General features: G+C 38.2%; 1 protein-coding gene across 1 annotated transcript; it reads right to left on the reverse strand.

Moving 5' to 3' along the window:
* Nucleotides 1–11,732: 11,732 nt before the first annotated feature.
* Nucleotides 11,733–13,675, reverse strand: LOC145821608 (uncharacterized). The gene is made up of 3 exons (XM_082918143.1): nucleotides 13,143–13,675; nucleotides 12,265–12,367; nucleotides 11,733–11,759 (listed from the first exon to the last, which is right to left on the reverse strand). Exons 1-3 carry the CDS (start codon nucleotides 13,673–13,675, stop codon nucleotides 11,733–11,735), a joined length of 663 nt encoding a protein of 220 aa, XP_082774269.1.
* Between the last annotated feature and the right edge of the window lie 4,826 nt (nucleotides 13,676–18,501).

Consider the following 18,501-nt stretch of genomic DNA (forward strand, 5'->3'; position numbering starts at 1 on the left):
GGTTAATTACGGCCCAGAGTTGCTAGAAAAGTTATGCCGACCGTTGGAGGAGATCTTTGTCTTTTGAGGTGAGAGATTATGTCTTTTTGAAGATATCACCTAGGAGAAGTTTGATGAGGTTTGGAAAAAGTGGGAAGTTGTCCTCTCAATTTATTGGGCCTTTTGAGATCCTTGAGTAGATTGGAGATATAGCTTATCGTTTGGCCTTGCCGCTATAGCTTTTCGGGGTTCATGATGTGTTTTATATTAGTATGCTTCCGAAGTACGAGCCAAATTCATTGCATGTGTTGGATTGGACTGACTTAGAGGTAGATGAGGATGCCTCATATGAGGAGAGACCGGTGAGAGTCTTGGATACCCGGGATCAAGCCTTGCGAGGTAAGACAATTCTCTTAGTTAAGGTATTATGGAAACATCACGGGGTTGAGGAAGCAACTTGAAAACGTGAGTTGGAAGTTCGTGAAAAGTATCTGGACTTGTTTGTTAATGTTTGATCATGTATTGTATTGTTATTATGTTAATGAGATATGGAAACATTGTATATATTGTTTACATTTTGGAAATGTGAGTTTATTATGAATATTGTATATGTTTTGGAAATATGAATTGTGGATCCAGTATTGAGAATTCATTTATCATGTTGATGAGATTGAATGACCGGAGAATGGGTCATGGTGATGGAATTGAAAGATTATCATTAAGGTTATAGTTGGTTTTAACTTAGTTTTAAAACTTGATTTGAAATTTCAAGGACGAAATCCTTTAAGGGGGGAGGTTACAGCAATTTCGATTTTGACCCGACTCTTGTTGTATCTCGGACTCAGGTTTAATGGTCTCATATTGTTGTTTACATCTTGCTTTCCTTGTATCTCCTTAAATTTGCCTTTGGGATTGTTGTGGTTGTGTTTGGGACAGGTTAGTTGCTTAGTTTCTAAACTTTTGTTGCCCAGAATTTTACTCCTTCGCTCGAGCGGCACTTCTTGCGCTCGAGCGAGCTTTATAAACTCTCAGTACTTTTGCAGGTCTGCAAAACTACTGGGAGAGTGTATTCTATACTCGAGCGGTCCTTTCTGTGCTCTAGTGGGTTCAACTTGAGCAGCGATTCGCTCGAGCGATTAGTCTGTTGTCTGCAAAACTACTAGGAGTGTACATTCTGCGTTCGAGCGGAACAACTTATTATGTCTGACGCTCGAGCATCACTTTTTGCGCTCGAGCGGACTGTGCATATATCAGTTCGTAACAACCACTTTTTACATCACTTTTTCATCTCTTTCTCTCTCTAAAACATTTCAAAACCCTAGATCTTGAGTTTCTCTCTCTAGAACTCACATTCTCTCTACATTTTCATCTAGATCCATTGATTTCTCTACCCTAGTGTCTTTGGGAAAATGGTAGAGCACCTCAAGGACTACGTTTTGATCCGAATAAACCTTTGTTTCTGTGTCTTTGGAGTTCCTCCATTACTTTGCTTGTCTTCTCACTTCGAGGTAGGGACTTTCTACACTCTCCTATGACTTTTAACTTAGTTATTTGTTGATTGTGTAAATAATGTTGGGATTTGAGGATTTTAGACAAACCTAGGGTTTTGGTTTAAAATCTAAAAAAGGGTTTTCAAATGAAGGTATTAAAAATGGTTATGGGTATAGACATGAGGATGTGTTATGTTAAATTTGTTGATTTTTGACACATGGATTGGATTTGGAAGAAAATGAAGCTTGCTCTAAAATGATTCAAATAATTATTTTGTATAAATAATGAAATTGGTATTGGAAATGTGAAATTAGATGAATATATACATAAATGGTGGCGTTGGATGTGTATCATTTCTCACCTATAGAAATTTGGATAATTTATCTGTCTTGGAGATTGTATATCTGTTTAGAAATATATGTTTTGGGCTATCAGTAGAGGATAGTTATGATCGTCATAGAAATTACATGAGGATTAGGTGAATTGGAACTAATCTCTTATTTGTTGTCATTGAATGTGACCGTATTTTAAATACATTGTATATGTATGATGTTGGAAGGAAAAAGGGATGTACTCCATGTTTAGGAGAAGAAATATGATGGACTCCACTGAATTAAGTTGGCATGTGTGTTCAGGGTAAAAGTTCTGAAAACCACACGTATACATGGGTGCCAATCTTGCAAACGAAATTTCTGTAAAATGGCAAATTTAAACTATTTATGTAATGATTGTATTGTTTAGGGAACCACTGAGTTATAGCCTTTATTGGGTTGTTTGGATAACAATGAACTTGACTCATGGATTGAGATAAAATGAATCGTCATGAAATGAATTAAGATAAAATGGCTTGAGATATGAAACTTGGCATATTATGATCTTGTAAGAATATGAATGATTATCATGGGCATTGTATATGCATGTCATACTTATATCTTTGTTAAGAATCATACATTGTGTTAGATTGTTTCTACTGGGCTTTGGTTCACCCTATTTGGGAAAATCATTTTTAGGTGTTTGTGATATGCCTCCACCAAGACAATAGCTTGGGAGAAATTAGAGCTAAAAGCCTCTTTTGTTTATTATGTTATCATTTTGATTCAAGTCAAGGGCTTTATATGTATTGGATTTGTATCCACTTTTGTTGTAACCAGGCACAGCTTTGAAAAAATGTAAGCCTTTAGGGCATATAATATTTGTATAACTTTCATTTCTTAGTATTATTTGTAACACATGCTGTAGATTTAAGATGAATCATTTATGAATGTATAATGTATGTGTCACCTTTTGTATATCAATTTTGATGAATGAAAGATTTCTATTTTGTTTATGTCACTGTGTATATGTTGTTGGAATCGATTTATGGCATTTATTTTGGGGCGTCACATACTTCATGTACACATTTTAGTCAAATTATAAGAAAAAATTCAAATGATACCTAAACATTATCTTAGCAACTCAATAATGCAGAAAGTAAATACATTAAATAAAAAATTGTGATCAATTTTTGTTATATGCTAATTACGTATAGATGCCATGATAAATTATATGAGAAATGCTATGTATCCCAAGTATTCTATCAAATGTTCTATTAAACCTCTTACATGGGTTGAGACTCACACAAATTCATGTGTGTGTGGGTCCCACACCCATGTGAGAGGTTTTGTAAAATATTTGAGGTCCCTAACGTAACTCTTGTTATGTAACTTGACAATTTCATGAAAGTGTATAGATCTATAAATATCGTGAAAATAAATATGGAATTTCTATATCGATCGAAATATTAAATTACAATATTATTCCATTTTCTTAAAAAATTATTTCACATTTTCTACATAAATGAAAATATACTAATTACTAATGTTATATTTTTCATTATGCAAGATATGTGTAGTATAAGAAACGAGACTCAACAACTCTTGATGTATAAAAATATATTACATATTGATATAAATGCATTTTTACACTAATAGTATGCAACTAATATGCAATAGTGGGTTTAGTAAATTTATTTTATAAGATGAACTATTAAACAAAATTGTGTAATTGCGCAATTAATTTCATACCTTCAATTGTATTATAGGTTTGAATTATGAAAAATTGAAGTGAGAAGTTAATAGAAAAATATTTGTGTAATACTGTATATTTAAAAGACATACTTATTATTTATTGTTTAATATAAGATTATAATCTCAACAATCTAACTATAAATTAATATTTATATTTATAAAATTTCTCATTTATCATTTAAATTTTTTAGCGGAGTATATATTCATTTCTTGCTTACAGATTAATTTAACCATACAAGTCTCCATACGTTGTATACATATCACATATTAATTTAAGAGGCACGCATAGTTACAGTACTAATAATTGATAAAAAAAAATCATGTGTCATGTGCAATGCACATGTCCAACCACTAGTATAATAAAGAATGTAAAATCTTTAATTGATATCAGTATCATATTTCAATTTAAACTGGTAATTTATATGAATGTAAACTTTCCATTAAGTATGTATTTTATGAATGGATGAAAAATTAATACACGCCTATTTTATTTTATTTATTTATTTTTTTTTCATCACACCATTACCATTATTTCCTTTTCTTTTCTTTTTTTCTCTTCTTTTTTCTTTCTTTTTCTTGCTTTGTCTTTCTTGCGCTGTAGCTGTCATGGCTGCTGTCATGAATATAAAAGAGCCAAAAAAAAAAAAAAAAAAAATCATTTTAAGCGTTACATTATTTGAAATGTGATGTACAAGTCACCTATTAATTTTTCATTCATTGTGTAACATATACTTAATGAAAGGTTAATTGTTACGTGACTGTTATTTTATTGTTTTTCAAAATAATATTTTAGTTTAGGTTGTTATCCTTGCAGTCAGTAATCCTAGTTTTTAGTGATAATTGTTAGTAGTTGGTTTGACCTTGTTTCAAGGAAAGTAGTGGGTCTAACTTCTTTTCCTAATTTCATGGTTGTGAACGTTGAGGCTACCAATATAAGAGTAGCTAGTCATGAGTAAAATAGTGAGTTGTCATTTATTGTTGAACACTTGTGTTTAATTGGAGGTCAGGGTTCCTCAGTCAACCCAAACTATTGTATTGCTTTTTTTTTTACTCTGTTACAATAGGTTCCAAGAAACAAAAACAGGGCACTCCCCAGTACGTACCATTGTGGTATCAGAGCAAGGGCATGGATCAAAGAGTAGAGAGTTTGGAGAACGAAGTAGGCTCTCTTACCGCTGGTCAACAACAAATTATGGTGCAGCTTGCTGAAATTGTCAGCAAGTTAAATTCACAAACCATCATACCACCAGCGAATATGGAGCGTGAGGACGGAGAAAATTTAGTGGCTCCACTTTAGACCCATGGTGGACGACCTGGCAACAATCTAGGGGTCCGCAAGATGGGAACACCACATTCATATGCTCCAAAATTTGTCAAACTTGACTTTCCTCGTTTTAATGGCGAAGGAGATACAAGAAGTTGGATATGTCGGGTGGAACAATTCTTTCAATTCCATCAAACACCGAAAGAAGATCGTGTGCCACTTGCATCTTTCCACTTGGAGGGTGATGCTTAGTTATGGTATCAATTGTTGAAACAAGAGGAGGATGTGATGGCCTGGAAAGAGTTTACCGATGGCTTGCATGCTCGGTATGGCCCAACCCAATTCCAACACTTCTTTGGAGAGTTAACGAAGCTGCAACAAGTTGGTTCAATATGTGACTATCAGACCCAATTTGAGAGGTTATTATCTAAAGTTGAACTACTTCCTCAAGACTGCCAAGTCAGTTGTTTCATTAGCGGATTAAAAGACTCAATGAAAGCCGATGTACTATCTGGCCATCCTACAAACTTGTCATCTACCATTGGACTTGCCCGATTGTATGAAGCTCGAAATATCTCACAACGGCAAACTACTCCCATGACTGATTTGAAGAAGGTGACAAACAAGGAGACCACTAACACCAGAGCTACACTTCCAATTCGACGAATGTCACCGATAGAATTGCAAGAGCGTCGTGCGAAGGGCTTGTGTTACAACTGCAACGAAAAGTTTGTTCCTGGGCATCGATGCAAGAAGTTGTTCTTAATTGAAGCCTACTATGAAGAAGAAGATGGCGACGTTATTATGGACATGGAAGAATTTATTCAAGAGGACTACAAAGAGGTGCCTGAAATTTCCTTGCATGTGATTTCTGGTGCATGCGCACCAGAAACAATGCTGGTAAAAGAAGGCGTTGGACACATATCAACCATTGTTTTGGTGGATTCAGGAAGCACTCATAATTTCATTAGTGAAATTCTTGCTAGAAAGGTGGCATTACAACCTGTGAAAGGAGGGAAGTTTGAGGTTATGGTTGCTTCTGGTGAAAAGTTATCCAGTCCAGGTAAGTGTACAAATGTTAAATTAATTTTGCAAGGAATACCTGTTCTTGTGGATTTTTATTTGCTTCCATTAGAAGGATATGATATTGTGTTGGGCACCCAATGGTTGAGTACACTTGGTCCAATTTTGTGGAACTTTGCAAAGTTGCAGATGAAATTCAGGATAGAAGATAAAGAAGTGTCTCTCCAAGGTATATCTGTACCAAGGGACCAGATAATTGGGGATCTACAATTCAGCCGAGAATTCAAAAAATCAAAAAAGGGGGTGTTGCTCCAATTGTTCACACTTGGGACTCCACTTCCAAAAGTTGAGGTTGAGTGTCAACCTCCACCATTGCAGCAGATTTTGGAAGAATTCCAAGATGTGTTTGAAGAGCCCAAAGGTCTACCACCTCCACGAGCACATGATCACAAGATTCCCTTAATGGAAGGTAGTGAACCGGCGTATATCAAGCCCTACCGCTACCCTCATTATCAGAAGGCGGAGATAGAGAAGTTAGTGGCGGAAATGTTATCTACTAGCGTGATCACAACCAGTAATAGCCGTTATTCATCACCAGTCGTCTTAGTTAAAAAGCATGATGGATCATGGCGTATGTGTGTCGACTATCGTGCTCTTAACAAGATCACAATCAAAGACCAGTTCCCGATTCAAGTCATTGATGAGTTATTGGATGAGTTGAATAGAGCAAGAATATTCTCAAAGCTTGATTTACGTAGCGGGTACCATCAAGTTCGTGTCATACCAGAAGACACCTAAAAAACTGCTTTCTGAACTCACCACAGCCACTATGAGTTCTTGGTAATGCCGTTCGACTTTACTAATGCTCCATCTACCTTCCAATCCCTAATGAATGAGGTATTTAAAGATTATTTGCGAAAGTTCATCTTAGTCTTTTTTGATGATATTCTTGTATATAGCAAATCTTGGGAAGAACACTTTCAGCATTTAAAAGTTGCATTGGCTGTACTTGATCTCACGGGTTATTTGTAAAAAGGGAAAAATGTCAATTTGGGCAAAATGAGATGCAATACTGTCACGACCCAAACCCGTCCCTGTAGGTTTAGCACCGCAACCGGCCAGTAATCCGTGGATTACCAAAGGCCTCTAAACAGATTAGCAAATAATAAGGGGCTGCGGAAGCAATAATATAAAATAGACAAGGTCCAATGAGCTGTGATAACGTACATGGGACAGAACATTTCAAAACTTATTTATATATACATAAACACGCCAGTCCAGATACACAATATTCACAAGGTATTAACAGAATGTGCTTTCCAAGACCTGACTTTATGGAGCATACACAAAGACTAGCATGATTACAAAAACAGCCATGGCATTAGGCTTCGTTCGGAACCTCCTCGGGAGCCACAACAGTTGGCTGACAGAAACAGAATAGAAGGCCATTAACTCTGGCCCTGGTCACATGCTGGCTCACCTACATACATAATATAAACTGTGAGCGAAGCCCGGTGAATAATAATAGAGTAAAGGGTTTCAAGGAATGAATTCGTACAGATTCAGAAATCATAATTCAGTTCATATCAAAATCATAGTTTATCCAGATCATATACAGACAGAAATCATAAGTCATGATTAAGTTTACGTGATACATCCATTAGCATTAACAGAACAGAACGTATACACGTGAGGTTACGAATAACCAGTTCCATAAAGGAACCTCAGGATCTGGGCAACAGAACAGAACAGAAGCTGAGCCCCCGTGACAGGGCCTCCGGTACGGGTAATAGAGTGCAGACAAAAATAAGTTCCATAAAGGAACCTCTGATACCGGGTAACAGCTAACAGATATAACATGATGCTAAGGATGTCACAAATACATATCAGAAATTGAACAATCATTCATTGTACAGAACATATCATTTCGGAAAACAGATCTTGTCTTATCACACAGAAAGTAGATATAGTTTGAACATAACTTTACTAAATTATTACTCACAGTTGGCCTTGAAATAGACAGACGGAGCAGATTGATCACACACCACGCGGCACGTGACCTACATAACACATAACAAACACACACTTGAAACACACATTCTAATTGCACAAAACTTACGTCGATGGTTCTTAGTGTATTTCTAACCTTAAATCCTCACTATATAGCCTTAAACATGGCCTAGGAATGCCTAGGATGGAATGAGAATACAAAGATGCCTTGAAAAATATTTTTCAAAACTTGCTGAAAACAGGGGTCTCGCTTGAGCGTAGATTCCTTCGCTCGAGCGAGCTTGTCAAAACAGAGGGGTCGCTCGAGCGTAGACTCCTTCGCTCGAGCGGTCTATAAAAATGCAAAAGTACTGGTTGTTAAAATTTTACGCTCGATACCGCTCAATGCTCGCTCGAGCGTGAGACACAGTTCTTCGCTCGAGCGTAGGTCTCGTCGCTCGAGTGTGCGTCTGCGTGCACCAAAAACCTGAGAGCTTGCAATTTATGCTCGAGCCACCATTCCTTCGCTCGAGCGGAGCTCTGAACAAACGATGGTCACTCGAGCGTGGAATCCTTTGCTCGAGCAAGGAAACCAAATTCTGAAATTTCTAGATTTGCCTCCCCAGCTCAAACCAAGCATTCAACACCTCAAAACTCGACCTCTTGGGCCCATTTTCTGGAAAACACTTGTAAACTCATAGTATAAGATGTTTCAAAGATCAATTTGTAAAATCAAAGCCCAAAGGTGAGTCAATTAAACATAATTTCAAATAAAATTTCAAGAACATAACTTAAATGCAACATGCATGAATCCTCATGACTTCTAATGCTCCAAAACATGATCCAAAGCAAGATTAAGCTCAAGAATAGGATGAATTCATGGATTATAACAAAAATGTGGACATGCATGTGGAAATTTATGAAGAACAACTCCAAAATCCAAGAATATGTGCATGCATGCATGAATTCACTCTCAAATCCAACTCTTAAACCAATTCTAGACTTCAAACTCTAATCTTCCATGAACCATGCAAGAATTAATCTTAAATTCACAATTGAAGGCGGAAATCTCCTACCTTAAACCTTGAATTCCAAGCTTAGAAGCTCAAATATGCAAACTACTCTTCAATTCTCCTAAGCTCCAAGCCAATCCTTGATGAATTCTATTTTCTCCTAATTCTCCCTCTCTCTAGTCGGTTTTGGTTTTAGGAAGATGAATGAAAATGATATCAACACATAACATGGAGAGTAATGGCCTAGGATTGTCCACTAAGTGGCAAAATGGTAATTAGCTTGAACTAATGTAATTTAGCCTATTTAATCCAATTGAATCACACCAAATTAAATTTCAACTAAATTTACCATAAAATCACATTAATTCTAATTAACACAAAACACTAAGCAGTTTCGGAGTCGATTGCCGATAAGGCCTTCAATTTGCAGTTTAAAACATAAAAAATGAACAGATCATTTTATGGCAAACAGATAAAAACACAAAGATAATGCAATACATATGCAATTTAATTTCGGATTCCTTCTAAAATACTGTTAGGCATAAATAATCATGGTTTAGCATTAATCGGAGGTTGGGGTTATTACAGTCTTTCCCCCTTAAAAGAGTTTGGTCCTCCAAACTCGAATTACCTTCATTCGGAAACAACATTGGGTCTAATGGGAACAATTCCGGATATCTCTTCATCATGTCTTCCTCGGTTTCCCAAGTTGCATAGGTTCCTCCGTGATTTTGTCAATCAACTTTTACCAATGGTATTTCTTTATTTCTCAACTTTTTGATCCGGCGATTCACAATTTGGATAGGTCTTTCCTCATAAGTTTAGTCATCTTTCAAAAGCACATGTGTCGGTTCAATGACGTGGAGTGGATCCCTCAAATATTCTCGTAGCATCGATACATGAAAGACATTATGCATGTGTTCCATTACTAGAGGTAAGGCTACCCGATACGATACCGGATTGATCTTTTCGAGGACTTCATAAGGTCCAACATATCTTGGCGCCAATTTTCCTTTAACACCAAACCGAGCTTGATCCTTTATCGGGGTCACCTTTATGAACACGTGATCCCCAACTTCATATTCCCTCTCTCTTCTTCGAACATCGGCATAGCTCTTTTGCCGACTCTGTGCGATTTTCAGACGCTGCTGTATCAGTTTCACTTTCTCAGTTGTTTCTTGCACGAGTTCCGGTCCCAACAAAGGTCTATCACCTACTTCAGCCCAACATATCGGAGAGCGACATTTTCTTCCATACAAAGCTTCGTAAGGAGCCATTCCAATGCTTAAATGGTAACTGTTATTGTACAAAAATTCAGCTAATGGCAAGTAGATCTCCCAATTCCCTTGGAAGTCTAACACACACATTCTGAGCATATCTTCCAGAGTTTAGTTTGGTTCGTTCGTTCAGTTTGGCCATCTGTCTGTGGGTGATAGGCATTACTCAGTCTCAATTCAGTCCCCAGAGCCTGTTGCAAACTCTGCCAAAATCTCGATACAAACTTTGAGTCCCTGTCAGATACAATAGATACTGGCACTCCATGCAATCTCACAATTTCAGTCATATAGATATTGGCCAATTTATCAGCGTTATAAATAGTTTTGATAGGCAGAAAATGGGCAGACTTAGTTAAACGGTCAACTATAACCCAGATAGAGTCCATACCTCGAGAAGAACGAGGCAATCCCACAATGAAGTCCACGGTAATGTGCTTCCATTTCAATTCCGGTACTGGGAGTGGTTGTAGCAAACCAGCGGGTCGTTGATGTTCAGCTTTAACCTGTTGGCAATGTAGACATCTAGCCACGAAGTCTGCAATACTCTGTTTTATTCCAGGCCACCAAAAATTCTGTTTCAAATTATGATACATCTTCGTATTCCCCGGATGCATAGCAAATTTACTACTGTGAGCTTCGGTCATAACACGTTTCCTCAAATCATAACAATCGGGCACACAAAGACGGTTCTAAAATTTCAGCACATCATTCTCAAACACAAATCCTAGCCTTGGCTTTGAATCAAATTCCTCCGTGATCTTGTTCAAGTATTCGTCCTCGCACTGTTTCTGTTTGATCTTGTGAAGGATTGTAGGTTGAGCGGCAATAGCAGTAAATAACCCATCTTGTTCTAAGTCAGTCAACAATTCTTTTCGGTTGGATAGCAAACATGACAAATTCGCACTGGATTTTCGGCTCAAGGCATCTGCTACGGTATTAGCCTTTCCTGGATGATACAAGATTTGCAAATCATAATCCTTGATTAGTTCTAACCATCGTCTCTGTCTCATGTTTAATTCCTTTTGGGTGAAGAAATATTTCCAACTTTTATGGTTTGTATACACCTCGCAAGTTACCCCTTACAAATAATAACGCAATATTTTCAAAGCAAACACCACAGCCGCTAATTCAAGATCATATGTTGGGTAATTCTTTTCATGAGGTCAAAGTTGTCTAGAAGCATAGGCAAACACCCTTCTGTTTTACATTAGTACACACCCCAAGCCTTTATAGGAAGCATCACTGTACACTTGAAATCCATCAGTACCATTAGGCAAGGTTAAGATTGGTGCAGTTAGTAACCTAGTTTTCAACTCTTGGAAAGCTGCCTCTCTTTGATCATTCCAGTCAAATGGCACATTTTTCTGAGTTAACTGAGTCAATGGCATGGCAAGTTTGGAAAAGTCTTTCACAAACCTCCGGTAGTAACCTGCAAGTCCCAGAAAACTTTGGACTTCTGTGACATTTGTTGGTCTAGGCCAATCCACGACAGCTTCAGTTTTCTGAGGGTCAACAGAAATTCCATCCTTGTTGATTACATGTCCCAAAAATGCCACACTGTCAAGCCAGAATTCACACTTGGGCAATTTAGTATACAATTTCTTTTCTCTCAAAATCTACAAGGTAGTTCTCAGATGGTTCTTATGTTCTTCCCTGTCTTTAGAATAAATCAAAATGTCATCAATAAATACAACAATGAAGTCATCCAGATATGATTTAAACACCCTATTCATAAGATCCATGAAAGTTGCAGGTGCATTGGTCATCCCAAACGGCATTACTAAAAATTCATAATGTCCATATCTAGTTCGGAATGTAGTTTTCTCTATGTCCTCAGCTCTAACCTTTAATTGATGATACCCGGACCTGAGGTCAATTTTGGAGAACACTTGGGCATCCTGAAGTTGATCAAACAAGTCATCTATTCGGGGCAGAGGGAATTTATTCTTGATAGTCACTTTGTTCAGTTCTCGGTAGTCTATACACAATCTTAAAGATCCATCCTTCTTTTTGACAAACAAAACTGGAGCACCCCAAGGTGAAGTACTCGAACGGATAAATTTCTTATCTAACAGTTCCTGAAGTTGGGTTTTTAATTCTTTCAATTCAGAGGTAGACATTTTATAGGGAGTCTTGGAAATAGGTTGTGTCCTCGAAAACACCTCAACAGTGAATTCAATTTCTCTATCAACTAAGTCCCCAGGTAAGTCAGTCGGAAACACATTGGGAAATTCACAGGCAACAGGGATTGTTTCTACAGTAGTACTGTCAAATGGTGCAGTTAGTAGACAACACAGATAACCCCTACATCCCTTCCTAAGGAGTTTTACAACTTTCATAGCCGAAATCAAATATGGGGGAGGAACTACCCAATTCCTAATAAAAGTAAATTCAGGCATACCCGGTGGTCTAAACACAACAGTTTTATTTGCACAGTCAGTGGTAGCACAGTATTTAGTCAACCAGTCCATCCCCAAAATACAATCAAAATGATTAATGTCCAAGGGTAATAAGTCCACATATAACATCATATTGCCAATCATAACATCACATGCAGGATAAACATGAGCATACGTCATAGAATCCCCAGACGGCATAGACACAGATAACAAATAGGTCATAAGTTCTAATAGTCTAGTCAATTTTCGAGAAAAAGCATGCGATACAAAGGAATGTGTAGAACCAGAATCTATTAATACACATGCATTTTGAGAACATATAGGGAGTATACCTGACACCACAGTATAGGTGTTCGGTATGTCACTGGGCACTAAGGCAAACACTCGACCTTGTCTTAGAGGTTCTTTCCCAGTATTGGCTTTGGCATTGGTTTTGGCCACGTAGTAGTCTCAAACCTGAGCGGGCAATCTTTCACTACATGACCTGGCTGGCCACACCGAACACCCGGTAGCACACACCCATATGCCTCTTACCATAATTAGAACAGACCGGAATAGACCCACTACTCTGACTCGAGCTGTTCAAAGTCCCTGTGTTTTGCTTCTTACTAACAAAGGACCGACTTTTTTTAAAACCATACCTGGATCTTTTTCCTTTCCACTCAGTTGTTGTAGTTGCTGGGGCTTTACCTTGTTTTATGGCGGCTAGGGTGGCCTCTTCCATTAAGGCTCTGTCTAGAACTTCCACATAAGTAGGCAATTTCAGGACGCCTAACCAATCAAACACCTCTAAATCCAGTCCACCTTCAAACTTCCGTACTTTCTTGTAATCCGTGTCCACCATATGTGGAGCAAACTGTGCCAGTTCGGTGAATTTAGCTTCATATTCCGCTACAGACATTCTTCCTTGTTTGAGTTCTTGAAATTCAGACACTTTCCGATCCCTGAAACATTGGGGAAAATACTTGTCGTAGAAGATAGCATTAAACTGTGCCCATGTCATATTTCCATTGCCACTTCGGATCAGTAACCACCACCTGCGGGCTTCATCTTTCAGAGTGTAGGTGGCTAGGAGGACTTTCTGAGTTTCAGAACAAGGAAATACTTCATACAATTTTTCCATCTCAAGCAACCACGTCTTAGCTTTCAGAGGTTCAATTCCACCATAGAACATTGGCGGTTTCATTTTCATGAATTTCTGTGTCAGATTGATGTTGTCATTATTATTTGCCTCGGCTTGTGCCGGTGGAGGCGGAGCGGGCAAAGGTTGTTGTCTCTGTTGTTGTGTCAAGGTTTCAGTCAATGCTGCTAACATCTGTTCCATTCGGCCCATGCAAGCCTCTGAAGACTCACTTTCACCACTTCCCCTTGCATTCTCCATCTTACTATACAGACATCAAATGATAATAAACACAGGCATAATCTTATTCGTTCCTTTCAATTCATTTGATTCAAATGTACATTCAGTTTTCATATTCAATTGCATTACTACATACTCACACATGCAGATGGAATGCCCCTAACTCTTGCTAGGACATCCTTAGCTCATACAGACCTGTGTGTGCGGTAGAACACGTGCTCTGATACCACTCTGTCACGACCCAAACCCGCCCCTGTAGGTTTAACACCGTAACCGGCCAGTAATCCGTGGATTACCAAAGGCCTCTAAACAGATTAGCAAATAATAAGGGGCTGCGGAAGCAATAATAAAAAATAAACAAGGTCCAATGAGCTGTGATAACGTACATGGGACAGAACATTTCAAACCTTATTTATATATACATAAACATGCCAGTCCAAATACACAATATTCACAAGGTATTAACAGAATGTGCTTCCCAAGACCTGACTTTACAGTGCATACACAAAGACTAGCATGATTACAAAAACAGCCATGGCATTAGGCTTCGTTCGGAACCTCCTCGGGAGCCACAACAGTTGGCTGACAAAAATAGAACAGAAGGCCGTTAACTCTGGCCCTAGTCACATGCTGGCTCACCTACATACATAATATAAACTGTGAGCGAAGCCCGGTGAATAATAATAGAGTAAAGGGTTTCAAGGAATGAGTTCGTACAGATTAAGAAATCATAATTCAGTTCATATCAAAATCATAGTTTATCCAGATCATATACAGACAGAAATCATAAGTCATGATTAAGTTTACGTGATACATCCATTAGCATTAACAGAACAGAACGTATACACGTGAGGTTACGAATAACCAGTTCCATAAAGGAACCTCTGGATCCGGGCAACAGAACAGAACAGAAGCTGAGCCCCCGTGACAGGGCCTCCGGTACGGGTAATAGAGTGCAGACAGAAACAAGTTCCATAAAGGAACCTCCGATACCGGGTAACAGCTAACAGATATCACATGATGCTAAGGATGTCACGAATACATATCAAAAATTGAACAATCATTCATTGTACAGAACATATCATTTCGGAAAACAGATCTTGTCTTATCACACAGAAAGTAGATATAGTTTGAACATAACTTTACTAAATTATTACTCACAGTTGGCCTTGAAACAGATAGACAAAGCAGATTGATCACACAACACGCAGCACGTGACCTATATAACACATAACAGACGCACTTGAAACACACATTCTAATTGCGCAAAACTTATGTCGATGGTTCTTAGTGTGTTTCTAACCTTAAATCCTCACTATAGAGTCTTAAACATGGCCTAGGAATGCCTATGATGGAATGAGGATGCAAAGATGCCTTGGAAAACATTTTTCAAAACTTGCTGAAAACAGGGGTCTCGCTCGAGCGTAGATTCCTTTGCTCGAGCGAGGTTGTCAAAACAGAGGGGTCGCTCGAGCGTAGACTCCTTTGCTCGAGCGGTCTGTAAAGCGGTCTGTAAAAATGCAAAAGTACTGGTTGTTAAAATTTTACGCTTGATACCCGCTCGATGCTCGCTCGAGCGTGAGACACAGCTCTTCGCTCGAGCATAGGTCTCGTCGCTCGAGCGTGCGTCTGCGTGCACCAAAAACCTGAGAGCTTGCAATTTACACTCGAGCCACCATTCCTTCGCTCGAGCAGAGCTCTGAACAAACGATGATCGCTCGAGCGTGGAATCCTTCGCTCGAGCGAGGAAGCTAAATTCTGGAATTTCTAGATTTGCCTCCCCAGCTCAAACCAAGCATTCAACACCTCAAAACTCGACCTCTTGGGCCCATTTTCTGGAATACACTTGTAAGCTCATAGTATAAGATGTTTCAAAGATCAATTTGTAAAATCAAAGCCCAAAGGTGAGTCAATTAAACACAATTTCAAATAAAATTTCAAGAACATAACTTAAATGCAACATGCATGAATCCTCATGACTTCTAATGCTCCAAAACATGATCCAAAGCAAGATTAAGCTCAAGAATAGGATGAATTCATGGACTATAATAAAAATGTGGACATGCATGTGAAAATTTATGAAGAACAACTCCAAAATCCAAGAATATGTGCATGCATGCATGAATTCACTCTCAAATCCAACTCTTAAACCAATTCTAGACTTTAAACTCTAATCTTCCCTGAACCATGCAAGAATTAATCTTCAATTCACAATTGAAAGGGAAATCTCCTACCTTAAACATTGAATTCCAAGCCTAGAAGCTCAAATATGCAAACTACTCTTCAATTCTCCTAAGCTCCAAGCCAATCCTTGATGAATTCTATTTTCTCCTAATTCTCCCTCTCTCTAGTCGATTTTGGGCTTAGGAAGATGAATGAAAATGATATCAACACATAACATGGAGAGTAATGGCCTAGGATTGTCGACTAAGTGAAAAAATGGTAATTAACTTGAACTAATGTAATTTAGCCTATTTAATCCAATTGAATCACACCAAATCAAATTTCAACTAAATTTACCATAAAATCACATTAATTCTAATTAACACAAAACACTAATTAGTTTCAGAGTCGGCCGCCGATAAGGCCTTCAATTTGCAGTTTAAAACATAAAACATGAACAGATCATTTTATGGCAAACAGATAAAAACACAAAGATAATGCAATACATATGCAATTTAATTTTGGATTCCTTATAAATTACTGTTAGGCATAAATAATCATGGTTTAGCATTAATCGGGGGTCGGGGTTATTACAAATACCTAGACCATGTCATCTCTGATACAGGTGTCGCTGTGGATCTGGACAAAATTGCTGTGGTGATGAGTTGGCCTAAGCCTAGCACGCTTAAGGCACTAAGGGGATTCCTTGGATTGATTGGCTATTACCGAAAATTTATCCATAATTTCGGTAAAATAGCTGCACCCCTTACCAAAATGTTGAAGAAAGACTCCTTCGCTTGGACATCAGCGGCTGAATTAGGATTTCAGAATTTGAAAGAAGCCATGACTAAAGCTCTAGTGTTAGCTCTACCTGATTTCTCAAAAAAATTCATTGTGGAATGTAATGCTAGTGGATCAGGTGTGGGGGGGTGTCTTAATGCAAGAGCGACCAATAGCATTTTACAGTCATGCACTACAGGGAAGAAACTTGTTGTTGTCAACTTACGAGAAGGAGATTCTAGCATTAGTATTGGCTGTCTAGAAATGGAGAGCCTATTTGCTGGGAAAATAGTTCATCGTAAGAATCGATCAAAGAAGCTTAAAGCATTTGTGGGAGCAGAAAATTACCACTACAGCTCAACAGAGATGGTTATATAAATTGATGGGCTTTGATTTTGTTATCGAATATAAAAAAGGAAAGGAGAATATTGTGGCTGATGCTCTTTCAAGAAGAGAAGATATAGAAAAGGTTACGGAAAGAAACAGTGGAGAATTTGTAGCTATTACTCAACTTATTCCTGATTGGATGGAGGCCATAAAGGAAGAAGTCAAGTCCAATTCAAATTTGCAAATGCTGGTTCAACATATCATGGATGGTGAAGCGGTGGGACCATGGGAGTTTAAAGATGGAGTCATATTTTTTGTGGTACCCATGAGGGGTACCACAAAACAGTGTAGCAGATTAGAGCAAATTTTTATTGGACTGGAATAAGGAGAAACATTCGGGAGTTCATTTTAGCTTGTGACACATGCCAGCGACGCAAGGCCGAACAACTTGCCCCTGCGGGATTACTCCAGCCGCTTCCTATTCCAACACAAGTATGGGAGGATATTTCTATAGATTTCGTTGATGGATTGCCGATGTCTAATAGGAAAACTACTGTTCTGGTAGTTGTTGATAGGTTGTCCAAATATGCTCATTTCCTCTCCTTGTCACATCCATATACGGCTACTGGAGTTGCACGAATTTTTTTTGATAATATCTTCAAATTGCATGGAATGCCAAGAACCATTGTTTGTGATCGAGATCCGACATTCACAAGTTTATTCTGGTCAGAATTATTCAAGTTGAATGGCACTGACTTCAACTATAGTTTGGTGTATCATCCCCAAATGGATGGTCAAAGTGAAGTTGTAAATCGTACAATGGAGATGTACTTGCGATGTTGTAGACACCCCATTTTTGATCGCCCTTAAGACTTGGACGCTGCTACTGACGGTTTACTTGGTGGTGAAAGGTGTCCAGGGCAAAGGTTCAATTTCTTCAGCAAGGAGAGAGTCAAATCCTAACCTCACACCCTATTTTGGACCAAAACTATTTTTGAATCATTTTAGACTTCAAAACCCTCTCTTTCAAAACATTTTTGAAAATAGGTTCCTATGATGTTCCGACGCTCGCATTTTGTTAAATGTTGCGCTTTTCGGTAAACCGAGCAAGGACAAAGTGGAAATGAATGAAGGAGAGATGAACTCTTTTGAAAAATCTTTCAAAACACCTTGTTTAGGGGTTTAGAGTTGAAGAAAAGAAGAGAGGAGAGAAGAAACCCAGTTGGGGAAGGAGTTGGGCATGAACCGTTAAGAGAGAGGCAAGAAGTCCTTGCCAAATCAGGCCTATCCTTTTGAATACTTGGATTTCAGCTATGAAGCCACCACCGTTGGAAATCTTACTTCCGGGGCTTCAATTTTCATTCAAGAAT

This window comes from Camellia sinensis, chromosome 3, assembly GCF_055761805.1.
Source record: "Camellia sinensis isolate YWXY chromosome 3, ASM5576180v1, whole genome shotgun sequence".
Classification (NCBI taxonomy): domain Eukaryota; kingdom Viridiplantae; phylum Streptophyta; class Magnoliopsida; order Ericales; family Theaceae; genus Camellia; species Camellia sinensis.